Source organism: Sapajus apella, unplaced genomic scaffold (genome assembly GCF_009761245.1).
Source record: "Sapajus apella isolate SASKATOON/1434 unplaced genomic scaffold, GSC_monkey_1.0 scaffold72, whole genome shotgun sequence".
Taxonomy (NCBI): domain Eukaryota; kingdom Metazoa; phylum Chordata; class Mammalia; order Primates; family Cebidae; genus Sapajus; species Sapajus apella.
In genome coordinates this window covers 792,411-807,439 of record NW_022437012.1, presented here as the reverse complement: position 1 = coordinate 807,439, position 15,029 = coordinate 792,411, and the positions used below count along the sequence as shown (strand labels likewise).

The following is a 15,029-nucleotide window of genomic DNA, read 5'->3' as shown; positions in this document are numbered from 1 at the left end:
AGGGGAGAGATGGAGTGAGGTGTGATTTTTGGGATAGTGCCTGGCAGAAGCATAGGGGATGATCTGGAGGGGACCAGAGGTGTGAAAAGTGCCAGGACCCAGAGGGAAAGAACACCTGGCACAGAGCAGCCAGGCATGCGGGTGTGGGGGGTGTGGGGTGCAGTGATGGGGCTCACAGTCTTCATGTGTGTGGGGAGGAGAGGAGGAAGGTGCTCAAGTTTGCAGCTCAGGTGGCTGGTGTGGTTGTTACCTGTGACCAGGTAAGGGGCAGAGGAGCAGCAGGCATGGACCAGTGTATGCTGCTGGTGGGCCATTCAGATAGCTAGAATCTTAAGGGGCAGATCTTAAAGTGGGCTTAAAAGAGCAGGCAGCAATCCCTGAATTTCTAGGCCAAAAGGAGGCCCCTGACTCACCAGCAAGATTTTTCTCTCTCCTATCTACTTGACTTTCTTGGGCTTTCTGGGCAGGGAGTTTTGAAAGATTGTGGAAACTGGCCAGGCTGGTGTGTGCAGACAAGCCAGGAGCTGTGGACATCCTTCATGGGGCCTCTCCATTGTTCCTGTGTACTCTTCTATGTTTCTATTTAAAAAGATGTGGGAGTATTGTGTGGATTTAAAAAATAAAATTCTAGGCCAAGTGTGGTAATGCGCATTTGTAGTTCCAGCTGAGGCGGGAAGATCACTTGAGTTTGGGAGTTTGAGGCTGCAGTGAGCTTCGATTGCACCACTGCACTCCAGCCTAGGTGACAGGAGAGACTCTGTCTCTTAAGAAAAATTCTTGGCTGGGCTCGTTGGCTCACATCTGTAATCCCAGCACTTTGGGAGTCCGAGGCAGGTGGATCACTTGAGGCCAGGAGTTCAAGACCAGCCTGGCCAACATGGTGAAACCCTATCTCTACTAAAAATACAAAATTTAGCTCAGCGTGGTGGTGCACGCCTGTAATCCCAGCTACTTGGGAGGCTGAGGCATAAGAATCGTTTGAACCTGGGAGGTGGAGGTTGTAATGAGCTGAGATCATACCACTGCACTCCAGCTTAGGTGACAGAGTAAGGCTGTGTCTCAAAAAAAAGCCAGAAAAGTTCTAGGGCCTACTGACGTGGATGCAGCTGAGGGCCCTGGAGTGACCGCTGGTGTCTGCACACTGCGACCCCGGTCCCCACACTCTCTGCAGGACCCTGCCCACAGCCATGTGAGCCCCCACCTGTGTCCTTCCATATACAGAATCCCCCAACCTTGTGGCCTCCACACCTCCTCTGGTCGTGTCCCTATCTCTCTGGTTCTCTGATAGCAAAACTTCCTGGCAGAATTGCTTGTGCCTCAGTTTCTACTGTCTTCCAGCCCTCTCCCTGCCCCCACCAGGCCCTGGTAGCCATGCTGGCCTCATCTCCAGCTCTCAGTGGCTGAGAAAGTGTTTCTTTGGTTGGCTTCCAGGACCAGACACTCTCCTGTTTGTTTTTCCCTCCTCCGCCTTCCTCTCCCCACTGCCACCTCCATTCCTCCTCTCTCTCCTTGGCTGGTGTCTGCTCCTTTCCCCCATCTCAGTGCTGGAACTTTTTCGTCTCCCTGTCCACCCTCCCGCTTGGGGATCTGGCCCAGGGGCTGCTGGGTCCCCAGTCCCTGCCTCTGGTGCTCCCGAGCTGCAGACCTGTGTTCCCAACAGGCTTCAGCTCCTTGCTGCCGTCTCCTACTTCATGCAGCTGCCCATAACCTTTCTGCCCCACTCCTCTAGGTGCCCAGCCAAAAATGCCAGCCAGCTTCCACACCACCCTTCTTTAAAACATGTGACTTTCAGATTTCTCCTCTGTAGTATCTGATCCAAAGGCTGCTCTGTCCCACCACCCAGCTGGAGACGGAAGTGTCCTGTGCCCCGAAGCCCACTGGGTGCTCCTCTCTCGGTCATAGCCGTTTTGCCTCCCTCCTTATCCAGCCTGCAGCCCGGCCTGTCGGCTCTGCCTTCAAAGCATGTCCATGCTACACCAGCTCCACCACCACCTGCTTAACCCAAACCACCGTCGTCTCTCCCTGGGTTACTGCAGTACCCCCTCTCCCCCCAAAAGCCTGCTCTCTGCTCAACAGTGGAGTGATCCCTTTACACCAGGAGTCAATCTTGCCTCGCCCCTCCTCAAAACCCAACGATGCCTGCACCTCCCTTCTGGCTACTACTCAAAGAAGCCAGCCTTCTCCCACACTGTCCTGGGCTCCTGCCTTTGTCCTCCGGCTGCAGTGGAGTGGCCCTGCAGGCATCCCATCCCTGCCCCAGAGAGGCCTGGCAGTGCTGCCCTGCTGCGTCCCTGCCACCCTCTCTGTCCTGCTGCCCTGCTTTCTTTTCCTGAGCCACCTCCTACTCACCGAAATTAAATCTACATTTATTTCCCCCCAATTTGTCTTCAAGGAGAATGTAAACTCCACATATTGTATCTTCAGCACCAGTGGAGGCCACAGTACAGGTGTGATGCCCAGTGCGTACTAGGGGCTTACAAATATGTTGGCTGAGTGTATGGGAGTCAATCAAGTTTGGACATTTATTGAATGAGTGGGTGAAGGAATGAGCCAACATGCAAACGAGTAAATGAGAGAGTCTGGTGAGCAGGGAAGCGACCTGAAAACGAGGGCCTTTCTCTGAGGACCTCTAGGTCATTGTCACTATATTTACTTTTATTTTCTCGATGATTCACAGACAGAGTCATTATTTGTGACTTTATTTCTCTCATCAGAGGCTACCCGCCACTCATAGCAGTAGGAACTTGTTACTTAGATTTTTGAAATCTGGGTAAAAGATGATGAAAACGCCCTGCAGTTGTCCATGAGGTCGTTCAGAAGACCAGACGAATCACAGGACTCATAATTCTCAAAATTAATTAAACCCTCCTTCCCAATTATAAGAGAATTAGAATGAAGTTGGTTGCTTGAGGAGCGAGCGGCAGTGTGAATCTCGGCCGGCGTTTCCCGGCTGGGTTTGGGCGCAGTGTTGGTGAGTGTCTTTGTCTTCTCTCTTAGGGTTACCACCCAGGACGATGAGCGGCTGAGATGGAGACATCTGCCTCAGCCACGGCCTCCGAGAAGCAAGAAGCCAAAAGTGGGATCCTGGAGGCCGCAGGCTTCCCCGACCCGGGCAAAAAGGCCTCTCCTCTGGTGGTGGCCGCAGCGGCAGCAGCGGTGGCTGCCCAAGGAGGTACTTTCTGTTTCGCACACTTGGAGGGCAGCAGGGGTGTTTTTCATTAGCCCGTTAGGATTTAATTAGAGCGGTGGCCCATGTCATTGGGGAGGCATGCTGGGTTTATGGAGGGCGAAGAGGAGGGCGCCGCTGCTCCCGGGAATCCCAGGCGCTATGAAGGTCACCCGTGAGTTTACTAGGAGGTCTGGCCACCCCAAGTCCAGGGGGCTGAGCTGTCTGAGACAGCGGCGGGTGGGGCCTGAGTACTGGGAGGGGTGAGAGGGAGGAGGGGCGTGGTGCCTGCCAGGCAGCCCTGGGGTGCGTGCAGCTGGCACATTTGAGATGTGCCCAGAGAACTCCTTGCCTCATGCCCGCCAAGAACTATTTTGGAAAGTAATTGTGTCCTGATGCCTTCTGGCTCTAATTAGAGGGTCAGGTACAGAATTTACTATCTTAGGTGAATTTCTGGCCAACTTAATTATAACAAAAGAGACTACATGAGCCACAGCCTCTCATTTTACTGCCCCAAGGAGAAAGCCTCTCTGGTTTCCACTGGGCTGTCCGTGCCAGCATCCCGTTGGGAAAGTTTGGCGGGAAGGCGAGACCTCCCCTGTGTCTGCGCAGTCCATCTGGAGGCCACAGAACTATTTCTGTCTCGGAGGAATGGAGAGACTTGGATTTCTTTTCTTCCCTTTTTGTTCAAGTGCATTTAGTCAGACCCTGTTGCTCTCACTGCTCAGGCACAGCTCAGAGAGCAGCCAGGGAGGAAAATGCGCCTTTTCTTCCGGCGGGTGCTCGGGCAGCGCCTCTCATGCTTTGATGTGTACACAGTTGCAGGGGGTTGTTTTGGTGCACACCCCGATTCAGTCAGTTGGGGCAGGGCTGAGTTTCCTCATTTCTGTTGGGTGCGAAGATAATGCTGGGGCTGCTGGGTCACAGGCCACGTGGAGGCCAGAGCCCAGGAACATGGAAAGACCCTCGGAGGGGCTTCGAAGTGGGTGTTTCTGGCTGGGCGTGGTGGCATGCGCCTGTAATCCCAGCCCTTTGGGAGGCTGAGGAAGGCAGATTACAAGGTCAAGAGATCGAGACCATCCTGGCCAAGATGGTGAAACCCTGTCTCTACTAAAAACATAAAAAATTAGCTAGGCATGGTGGCACGTGTCTGTAATCCCAGCTACTCGGGAGGCTGAGGCAGGAGAATTACTTGAACCTGGGAGGTAGAGGTTGAGGTGAGCCCAGATTGGCGCCTCTGCACTCCAGAGCAAGACTCCATCTCAAAACAAAAAAAAGTGCGTGTTTCTAAGAGTGGACTTGAGGGCTTGCAGTGCCTGTTACTATCTTTACTTTTATTTTTCCTGTGATTCTAAGTGGGGGGTCATTATTGGGGTGTGTGGCCCACGTCAGGAAAGGGAGACCGGCGGTCACCCTTCAGGCCCCCTTGGGAAGGTGGCCTTCTGAGCTGGACAGTGCTTCTCTACCCTGTCCCCCTTGGATGGGGACTCTCTAGACCCTCCTGTGAGGAGGGGCCCACTAGGGGTGGAGGAAGAGCTCTTATGTGGAGGAGCCAAGCCTACAGGAAGGGAAGGGTGGTGGAGGGGCCCTGGTCCTGGAGCCACGTGGCCTTTTCCTTCCCCGAGGTCAGAGCCATCCCTGGCCTGTCGGGGCGCCTCAAGCTGCCCCTCTGCCCATGCTCTGAGGCCCTGTGAGCTCCAGGAAACCTGGCCTGCATGTATGTCTAGACTGCCTAGGGTTTTCAGCTTGAACCACCCCCGGCCCCAGCCCTCTGCCCTGCATCCAGCCTCTCCAAGCCATGAGCGGATCATGAACCACCGTGGTGCAATTTCCTGATGTGTCACGGCAGCAGAGGACAGACTTAGGCAATAATTAGACAGTAATTAGAATGTAATTGCGGGGGAACCCCTCTAGTGTCAGACTGAGTTGTCATTATTGGTGCAATAGCAACAGATGCTTGGGTGATTCTGGATCTGTGGCGGGAGTGGGGGCCAGACAGGAGGCCCAGCGTCTGGAGTACAGCAGCTCCACAAAGACCCTCACCACCTTCCTCCACCCCACTGCACCGCAGCCCCAGATGCCTTCCCTGCCCACCCTGCAGGCCCTTATTGTCTGACCCCAAGGCAGCTTGACTGGTGAGGTTCCAGCAAAGGGTGGACCCAGCCTTCATGAGTATAGTTGCTGCAGGCCAGGTGGCTTGTTGGCCTTGGAGCAGTCTTGGGCCAGGTATGCCTGCTGCTGGAGAATCGAGAGGACCCGCAGCCTCCTCACCCATCGCTGCTCCCGGCACCTGTCTCTGAGAAGCCTTTTTGGGAAGGGGCCTCCTGGAGTCAGGGGAGAGCAGCTGTTGCTGCGTGGCACAAAGCAGGGACATCGTGGGGCGAGTCTCCTGGTGCTGGTGGAACGTGGCAGCTGCATTTTGGATGGAATGGGTGGTGCACTGGCCTGGGTCCCAGTTTTCCTAATGTGTATCGAGAGTGGATTTGACAGGTGTTGTCCACAGTCTTTATGATCTTGGAACTTTGGATCATCCTTAAATGTTACTGAATGGTGGCCGAAGTATATGAGTAAGAATCCTCATGTACTCAGCAACCCCGAGTCCCCCAGAAGGCTCCAAGCAGCCGCAGATGTGGGCTTTGCTGCCTGCAGGAGCACAGACCTGTGGGCAGGTGAGGAAAACGCGCGGAAGGAGGCACCGGGCAGCAGCAGCTGGTTGGCATGGGTGCCCCTCAAGGGTGGGGATGCTCTTGAGCTTATCTCTAGGCCTCAGCATCTGGTGCTCATCCTGGCATGAGGGGTACCCAAGGGTCTTCTGGGACTGGAATGATATAGGTGAAAGAGTGGGATTGGTGAAGGAGGACATCTTCATGGGCCAGAAGCATCCACTGCAGCCCCTGAGGAGTTGGACACTCAGCCTTCAGGCGCAGGGCTGGGTGTGGTCAGTGGGTGAGGAGGGGCCGTGGGGGACTGTGCCAAGCGGAGGAGAGGGATAGTGCTGCAGGGTACACGCTGGGCTGCTGCAAGGCTGCAGGGAGCCGAGAATTCTTGTGGAGGGGCCCCCCTTTTCAAGTTGTTTCGGGGAAAGACGGATGAATCATTTTGGTCTGGGCGGCTGGTCTGAGGCCTGTTTGCTGGGGACAGGAGCACAGTCGATGTCCCTGTCGCTATGCAGGTAACCTCCTAGATGCCTGGCTCTGCTGAGGCCTGGCTTGTTCCTCCAAATCCCGTGACATTGTCCCCATGGTTCACACCCTGATTTACTGTCTGGGGGAAAGGGATGATTTACACAAGCTTAGTGTTTCCTGGCTTATTACACATCCGAGGTGGGGTGGGGTGGGGGGGTCCTGTCCAAGGATGTCAGGGGCACAGTGGTGAGGAAACAGCCAAATCCTGCAAGCTGTCAGGGGCTGTTTCCCAGTATCTGTAAAGTATCCAGATGTGGGGGCACCCTGCATTCCCCCGCAGCTCATGACCCCTCATCCAGCCTTCTCTACCCCTCACTGTCACCATTCCAAGTGCTTCCATTCCACGGCTAGAACTGTATGGCTTCAGCTGGTTTAAACAGTGTACATACCTGTAGGCAGAAGGATTTCACTTTTTTGTTTGTTTTCTGAGACAGAGTCTGGCTCTGTCGCCTAGGCTGGAGTGCAGTGGCAGGATCTGGGCTCACTGCAACCTCTGCCTTCTGGATTCAAGCCATTCTCCTGCTTCAGCCTTCCAAGTAGCTGGGATTACAGGCTCACACCACCACACCTGGCTAATTTTTGTATTTTCAGTAGAGATGGGGTTTTGCCTTGCTGGCCAGGCTGGTCTCGAATTCCTGACCTCAAGTGATCTGCCCGCCTAGGCCTCCCAAAGTGCTGGGAATACAGGCGTGAGCCACCGTGGGATTTCACTTCCGAGTGATTGGTATCTGTGAAAAATTGAAAACAGCCTACCTGTTCATTGATAGAGGATCGGTTCATCTGTGGAGCATCTTGAATGAAACATGACGTAGCCACTGCAAATGTTAATTAAGACTTTACAATTACAGGGGGGAACATGCTTATATTCTAATATTGAGTGGGAAAAAAAGAAGATGCAATTGATCTCAAGCCCCACTAGGAATAAGATAGAAAGTGAGGGCCAGAGTGAGAAGAGAGGACATTAAGGAGCGGGGAGGCCCCAGCAGCAAAGCTCGGAAAACCCAGGCGGGAGCTCGTGGCTGCCAGGCTGGTACGTTCAGAACGTCTCCCTTCAATACCTTTCATATTGTAGATGAGACCGACGCCCATTTGGGCCATGCTCAAGGCTTGGGGCTCTTGCCTCTCACATGGTGAGAGTCTCTTTCAGGTATTTGCATTTAGATCGTTGTTTACATTGCTGTGAGACTTGGGCCTTAATTTAGATCCTATTGCTACCCTGGGGTGAGTGTCCAGCCTTGGTAAGGTCTCCTCGTGTGTCTTCGTGCCTCAGTTCCCTCACCCATCCAGGCCCTGATGGCACCTGCTGTCTTCCAGACAGCCAGTTCTTTGAGGTCTGGGGCCGTGACTTATTTGCAAAGACTCCTACCTCAACTGGCCTCTGTTGCCTGACTTCGCTCAGGAGTCCATGAGGCTGGACCTGCTGAGAGCTGGGTGTTTCCACTCAGAGTCACCATTTCCCTGTGCCAAAATGTGCATGAGAAACACATTTGCAGAGCAGAGCACGGCTGGGCTGGACCAAGCTGGACCAAAGGAAAAAGCAGCCCTGTGGTCAGACTGGGGAAAGGTTAGTTTAATCATCTGGCTGGAGCAGTTCGTAAGAGCAGACGGCAGAAGCCTGGGAGGGCGAGTTCTTTCCCAGCCTCTTTTGCTATTGTGCTAACACTTTGGAGGCCATAAATCTTTTAAAACACATTTTGGCCCAGACATTTTCCCCCACTTTAATTTCCAAAATGGTGTAATTTTAAAAGCAATTTGATTCAGATGTTTCTCATTGCTTTATACTGAAATTGTCCAAATGCTGTTGTATTTTCCTCCTCCACTGTTGGTTCTCTTTCCGAAATATTTCAGAACCTCTTTGTGTGCCTTACTGAGCACCAGGGACTCCTCCGAGCCTCTGGAACAGTATGAAAGGTGGAGTCATAAAACCCGGAGCTGTGTCTGATCTCATGAGTTTTGCTAGTTTCTGGAAACAAGCAGCCAGACAGGCTTTAGACATCCTGGGTAGTACCTTCTATGGCCAACACCCACCTCTTCCACGGAGCATTCACTGTGTGCTGGGCCAGATGTCTTCCCAATGCGGGCCCCACCAGCAACATCAGCACCCCCTGGGAATTGTTAGAAACGCTAATTCTTGGGCCCCACCCCAGACCTACTGAATCTGGGTCTGTGAGGGTGGAATCCAGCAAGCTGTGTTTACACAAACCCTCTGGGTGATTCTGATACACTCCTAAGTTGGGGAAGCACGTGTTCTGACTACATGAGGTAGGGTGGGTCTTTCCATATGTAAAATGGCAGTTAGACACAGAGCTGCAGTGCAGAGATTCCAGGAGACTTCTGATGTGCTCACACAGGCCTGCCAGGGCACTTCCTGGACAGTAGCTGGAACACTGCCTCTCTTAGTGCAGGCAGGCCCCCAAGTAGTGAGAAGCAGCCCCAGCTCTGGAACCAGGCTGCCTGCTTAAGTCCCAGTTCTGTTGACCTGGCCTGGCTTTGTGCCTCAGTTTTCTCATCTATAAAATGGACATGATCTTGGTTGTGAGTATTCCTTGAGTTAGCACACGGAAAGTGCTTAGAAAAGTGTTGGACACAGAAGTGGCTTTGTGTGAGGTCCAAGATGAGTGTTTGCTTTATTAACTATTGCCATGTTTCCTACCAGTTTTCCTTTTCTAGGTCTACACACTCTACCTGGCTTAGAAAGTTTCCCTTTCAATGGTCACCCTGGCCCAGTGACCCACTGAGGCCGATACCCAGGTTTCTGGTGACTTCCTGCTTGAGAGTGGTGGGTACCCTGGACAGCACACTGGAGACCAGACCAAAGGTTACTAAAGCTGGCCAAGCCTTAGACTCTTGTGACAGTCACTGTGTAAGTGCAGAGTCCAGAGCAGCTCCTGGGCTGGGGCGTGGGCACGTGTATTTTTAATACGCTTCACAGGTGCAGTTGGTCCAAGGCATGAACAAGATCTCTTGGAGTATTAGAGTCTCAGGTGGGGAGGCGATGGTTTGCAGCAAGTGGTACTGGTGGGGCTGTTACCCGGTTTGCATAGCTAGGGTCAAGCACTAACTGACTCTCAGCGTAGTGCTCCCGTGTTCCATCCAGGAGGCCTCTATGCTACCTACTCACTCCGGCAACCCTCTTATCTTCTTCACTGGCCCTGCTGGCTTCTTGGGAAGTTTTTCTGAGGCACAGTTTTGCTTAGTGGAGAGGCACGCATGTCTGTATGGGAGTGCTGTGCAAATACCACGATATTTAAATGACTCAGACTTCTAGCATTTTCACTGAGTTGGCCAGAGCTACAAAATCCCTTCCCACCATCTACCTTACCACACCTAGGAATCTGTCCGATACCCCTCCATTGATACGAACCTCCAAGTCCCTGTTGTCTTTGCAGTCTGTCCTTTTACTGTGCCCCCAGGATCTCCATGTGGGCAGGGCATTGCTTGTTCACCACTGTCCCCACATCTCCCTCGCAGCAGACATCCAATAGGTGATTATGGAATCTGATTCTATCATGACAGAGGTGTTCCCGGTGGGCTGGTGTGGTCAGCTATCTCTGGGTGTAAGGGTCAGTTGAGGCTGGCCCTGGCCTTCAGTCCCCTGCCAGGCCCCGCGGACAGCAGGGAGCTGAGTGGGCCAGCTTCCCTGGCTTATCCTAGTTTCTCTGCTGAGGCCACACACTTTTGCGTTGGGCCTGGAGATGCACCCAGGTGTGACTAAGTGGGCAATTACTCTTACTTAGGTGATTTTCAGGATGGCTGTTGATGCTGCTGCGAGGCTTGTTTTATGGCCCAGCCGCACAGGACAACCAGTTCCCATCAGACTTTGTCCAGAACACAGAGCTGAGTTCCCCTGGCAGCCTGGCTCACCCAGGAAGCGGGGTACAGGCTGACCACCCAGATGTTTTCCGGGTGGTTCAGGAGTATACTGCAAGGTTGGGTGCCTGGGGCAGAGGGATGAGGTTGGAGGCTTCTTTCTGTTCCCAGTAGAGTCTGGTGGGAAGAGCATGGCTTGGGGTCAGGCAGATCTGGGCTCTTCTCATCCCTCCGCTTACCAGCCATGTGCTCTTGGCAAGTCAGGGAACTTCTCTGAGGTCCATGCCATGGTGATGGTAGTGATCACAACTTCTGGCTACTGTGGAACTAAGCAAGACAGGTCTACAGGGTGGCTAGCAGAGCGCGTGGGCACAGTGGAAGTAAATGTCCACGTAACAGAAACCCTAGCATTCCTCTGGGCTGCCCTGGCCTCACACTCACGGCGGTGCCTTAACTGCCACTCAGAATGGCTGCCGTCCAGAATCAGCCCCATTTCACCCAGCACAACAGGTTCGTTCTCTGCTTCTGCCCCAGCCCAGGGTCTGGACCCCAGGAGGCTCTCCTGGCCCCTGCCTGTTGCTCCCCTTGGTTGTGGAGGCTGGCACACCGGTTTGCACATGTCACTCTGTTTTCTGGCTGGTGCCTATGAGCTGGTGAACTCTACCTGCCTGGAATGACAGCATCAGAGGACAGTGCTAATGGCTTCTGCTTGTGGGTGCTCCCTGGGGCCTTGGCCACAGCTGGTAGGCACTCCCTCATTTCTCATGGTTCATTGTGGATGCTCAGCTAAGGCAGAGTTGGCTGAAGCTGAAAGTCATTTCCACTTACGGAACTGGAAGAAGCCTTTGAAATCCTCAAGTTTGAATCCATTCATTTTACAGATGTGGAGACTGAGGCCCAGAGACATGAAATGCAAAGGGTTGCCTGGTGATATCACTTGGACTGGAAACTGATTCCCCAGGAACATTCCATCACGTGGGACACAGCTGTCCCTCAACCTGGCCCTCCTCCTGGCCCAAACCCCAGCTTCCCAAGCGACTGTGTTTATGTTGGAAACATTTTTCTGACGTTTGGTTCTGTCAAAACTAATTTTAGCATTTCTAAAGCTTGGTAAAAATACAGCCTCATTACTTTGATGTCAGTGCATGGTTTACTATTAGTATCTTCTGGGGTTTATCATTTTAGTCATGTTTAACACGGCTGCACCAGGCATGCACTATTAAATCTGGCTTATTTTACATTCCTGTCCGGAATTATTTATTTGTAACAATTTCCTCTCTATCAAAAGACACAGCTAATGCTGTGTTTTAATGTGTTATTTACACACAAAATAACCTATTTACCACTCAGTATGCGCCGGAGGGAGAATGGATGGGCCCCCGTTCCCTGCGTTCTGTTCTATCAGAGTTTAACAATCTGGATTGCTAATAGAACCATTTATCATTGCTTGGGAGGGGGGAAAAGAGATAATTTATTTTATGTTTGTGGCCAGGTCTCACCGCCTCTGATCTTGGGACCATTTTGAGGATAATGAAGTAAAGCCTTGCATTTAGGGGGGCTGTGGGGTGCCTGGGCCTGGGTGCCTCTGGGTTCCCTGCCTTCATTCATGTACACATCCCGCAGATGGTCCTGAACTATGGATCAAAGAGGTGGTGGTGACAGGGATGCTGCCTCTGCCTTCTAGAAGCTCCCAGTTGGAAGTGACACTTAGGAGATGGTGACGAATCCTGCCCATGGGGCTTCACGGGGTGGGGAGTATCTGAGCCTGGGAACATTCAGTGTTCACCAGGTGGAAAGAGGAAAGGGTGGGTGGGCCCTGGTGGGAGGAGGAGGGGCAGAGTGGCCCGTGGGAGTGTGGGGAGGGGGGATTGGGTGTCATTGGCTCAGTTCATTTGTTTGCTGTGTGAGTCCATATGTCTCCTGCCTGGCGTGTGGGGTCTGAAGGATGAGGCTCCTGTTGCCCTAGGGGGAGGTGCAGAGGTGGCTGGCAGCCAGGTGGGTGCATGGCTGATCCAGGGTGCAGGCTGAGGTCCCGTGGGCTCTTTGAATGGACATTGAGGAATAAGGAGAGAAAGCGCCATTTGAAGCTGCTGTCCTCTGTGAAGCTCTGTGTGGACACCAGAGGGGGATAGGAAGTAGGGGCAGATGCATTTAAGAAGCAGGGGCCATGGCCCTGTCCCCAAAAGCCTGTGGGTCCCCCATGGAGAAACCAGTCACCCCATTTGCGATGCTGATGTGGGCACTGCCTGCTGCCTGCCGTGATCCAGGAAAACGTTAGGGAAGGATTGTGGTCTCAGCAGGCCCTGGTGACACTGCTGTGTATATAGCCCTGTGCCCTCCATGCCCAGTCAGTCCCACTGAAAGCCACTGCACACTCAGATCAGGGGGCTGGGGACGGTTCACCAAGGTGTGATTGCAAAGTGTGGCAGGGTTTGGGCAAGCCCCCTGGGGATGATGCAGGGAGCCATCAGCCCCAGGACACCAGTATGGACTGGGAGGTGGGGTCTGGGCTTGGACAGGTGAGGTTTGAACCCTTGTCCTGCCCCTTCTCAGCTGAGTATCCTGTGCTGATCCGAACCCCAGTGTCCTCATCTTAAACGCGGGTAAAGACACTTCTCTTTGGGGGCTAGGTTGACCAGTAATGAGTCTCCAGTGCTTAGTTGGCCCCTGGCACACAGTAGGCATTCTGTAAATGGTAGTTGATGCTGTTAGTGTTATGGTTCTTGCTCTGGTGATGATTCTTAATTCAAGAACTATTTTCTGAAGGCAGCACATATGTTTCCAATAAACACTTGAGAAAGTAAATGAAGAAGCTGAGTCTCCATAATGAGTGAGCAGTTCACCCATGATGAACAAGGAGGAACCACACTCTAGCCTAAGGAACAGCATGGGCAAAGGTCCTCGGGCCTCAGAATGGCTGGAGAGGCCGAGCTGAGCAGGCAGCACTGGTAAATGAGGCTGGTTTTGTCAGGGCTGGGGAGGCAAGGGGCTCCCTTCGCTCCTCGGCCCTGGCATAAGCTCACATCTGAAGCTGAGTCTAGTGGCCCTTCGTAGGATCTGTGTTCTCCTGCTGGTCATGGCCACATGTGGACGCTGGTCACTCAGCCAGGCCCTGCATGCATGGCTTGCTTGGACCCCCTACCCCAACCTTCAGCATCTGGCTTCTTCTCCTCCTGGGGGGTCAGGGTGGGGAGGGAGCCAGAGGGGCTCTGTCTTGAGAAACCGCCCTTGGCTCTTCCCCGTGAATAGTCCTGGCTGACCCTGCTTGCAGAGGGTGTGGATTTCTGCTTTGTGTTGTGGGGGATTGTGAAGCCTGAAACCCTGGCACCAGACAGCCCGCCTCTGGGCAGAGCAGGGCCTCATCCGCCGTCTGACTTTCTGTCTCGTTTTCAGCAGTGATATTTGAGAGGAGCTGTGGGTTTGGTGTGGGCTTGGGCAGTGGACACTGCTTTGCACCTTCTGTTATCCCTGCAATTCTAGAAATGGAAGGACATGCAGGAGAAGCCCCGTGCAGGGCCGGGCGTGTGGTCCCCATGTGGTGTGAAGGTGGCCAGGGTGGGGAAGTTCCTGTCCCCACCGAGTGCTGCAGTCTCACCATCAGGCATTTACCCCTTTGCTGTCACCTTACCTCTGGGTTTGTGCAGAGACCGCTGTTGTCCTTCATCCTCCTATGACCTCTCTCCAGTGGCTCCTGGATCTAGACAGCCTTTGGGCACTGGAGTACCTGTGACTGGGGAAGCTCACCCAGGAGAGAAGAGGATCAGAGAGGGAAGCAAAATTTGCCAACCACACACTTTGCTGACTCCGTGAGTTTCTGAGGCTCATTGTAAGCAGGATCTTTGTCCTGTTGCGGGTCCCCAGACTGTGAGGTCTCCACACTGGAGTCACGCCCCTCCATGCTATGTTGGTGACAAGAAAAGCAACAGGTGCCTTCACTTAGGGAACAGGCGGGTGTGGGCTCACATCTAGGTGTAGGAGCAGGGGCCGCCCTTGCCTTGTCTGTCTGTGAAAAGGGGGTGACAGGCTCCCCTCAGCAAGCTCTGTAACGCAGGGGGTCTGGCACGTGGACAGCGGGCTGCTGTTGTTATTCTCATGGGATAGTGGCAGTTCTTGCCTGAAAGCACCTGAGGCTATTTGTGTCGTCAGTGGCCAGGGCAGTGTGGAGCTGCCCAGCTGCCCACAGCTCTCAGCAGCGCCCACAAGTCTGGCCCCCTGGATTTTCTAGCATCAGACCAGCAGGAAGGGAGGACCCACCAATTCCACTCTTCAAGAACTACCTGGGATAATTGAAAACCTCTGTGCACACAAAACCTTGTATATGAGTGTTTATGGCAATGTTAGTTACAATCGCCCCCAAACGGAAATGACCAAAGTGTCCATCCGCTAATGAATGGATGAGCAGAATGTGGTATGTTTGTACAATGGAATATTACTGGGTCATAAAAAGGAGTGAAGTGCTGATCAGTGGTATACACAGATGAACCTTGCAATGGTATGCTAAGAGAAAGACGCCAGACAGAAAAGCACCAATATTGTAGGATTCTATTTCCATGAATTGTCTAGAATGGCATATCCATAGAGACGGAAGGGAGATGAGGAGGTGCCAGGGGCTGGGAGAAGAGGGAATGGGAGTGATTGCTCTGGGCATGGGGCTTCTTTGTGGGGGGATGAAAATGTTCTGTAATTAGATCGTGGTGATGGTTGCACAGCCCTGTGAATGTATTAAAAACTACTGAATTGTAGACTTTGTAAGAGTGAATTTTATGGTATGTGAATTACGTCTCTGTTTAAAAAAGAAGGGAGGGAGGAGAAAGAAAGGATGGAAGGAAGAAAAAGAGGAAGGAGGTGAGGGGAGGGAGGGAAGGGAG

At 53.1% G+C, this 15,029-nt stretch overlaps 1 protein-coding gene across 1 annotated transcript in view; it reads left to right on the top strand.

Annotated features, from left to right (window-relative positions):
• GLI2 (GLI family zinc finger 2) overlaps positions 1-15,029 on the top strand; it is a 251,203-nt gene that overhangs the window by 56,570 nt on the left and 179,604 nt on the right. The window contains exon 2 of the mRNA XM_032250612.1: positions 2,998-3,172. Coding sequence (XP_032106503.1) covers positions 3,028-3,172 — 145 coding nt within the window. The 5' untranslated portion in view covers positions 2,998-3,027. The remainder of the gene's footprint in view (positions 1-2,997; positions 3,173-15,029) is intronic.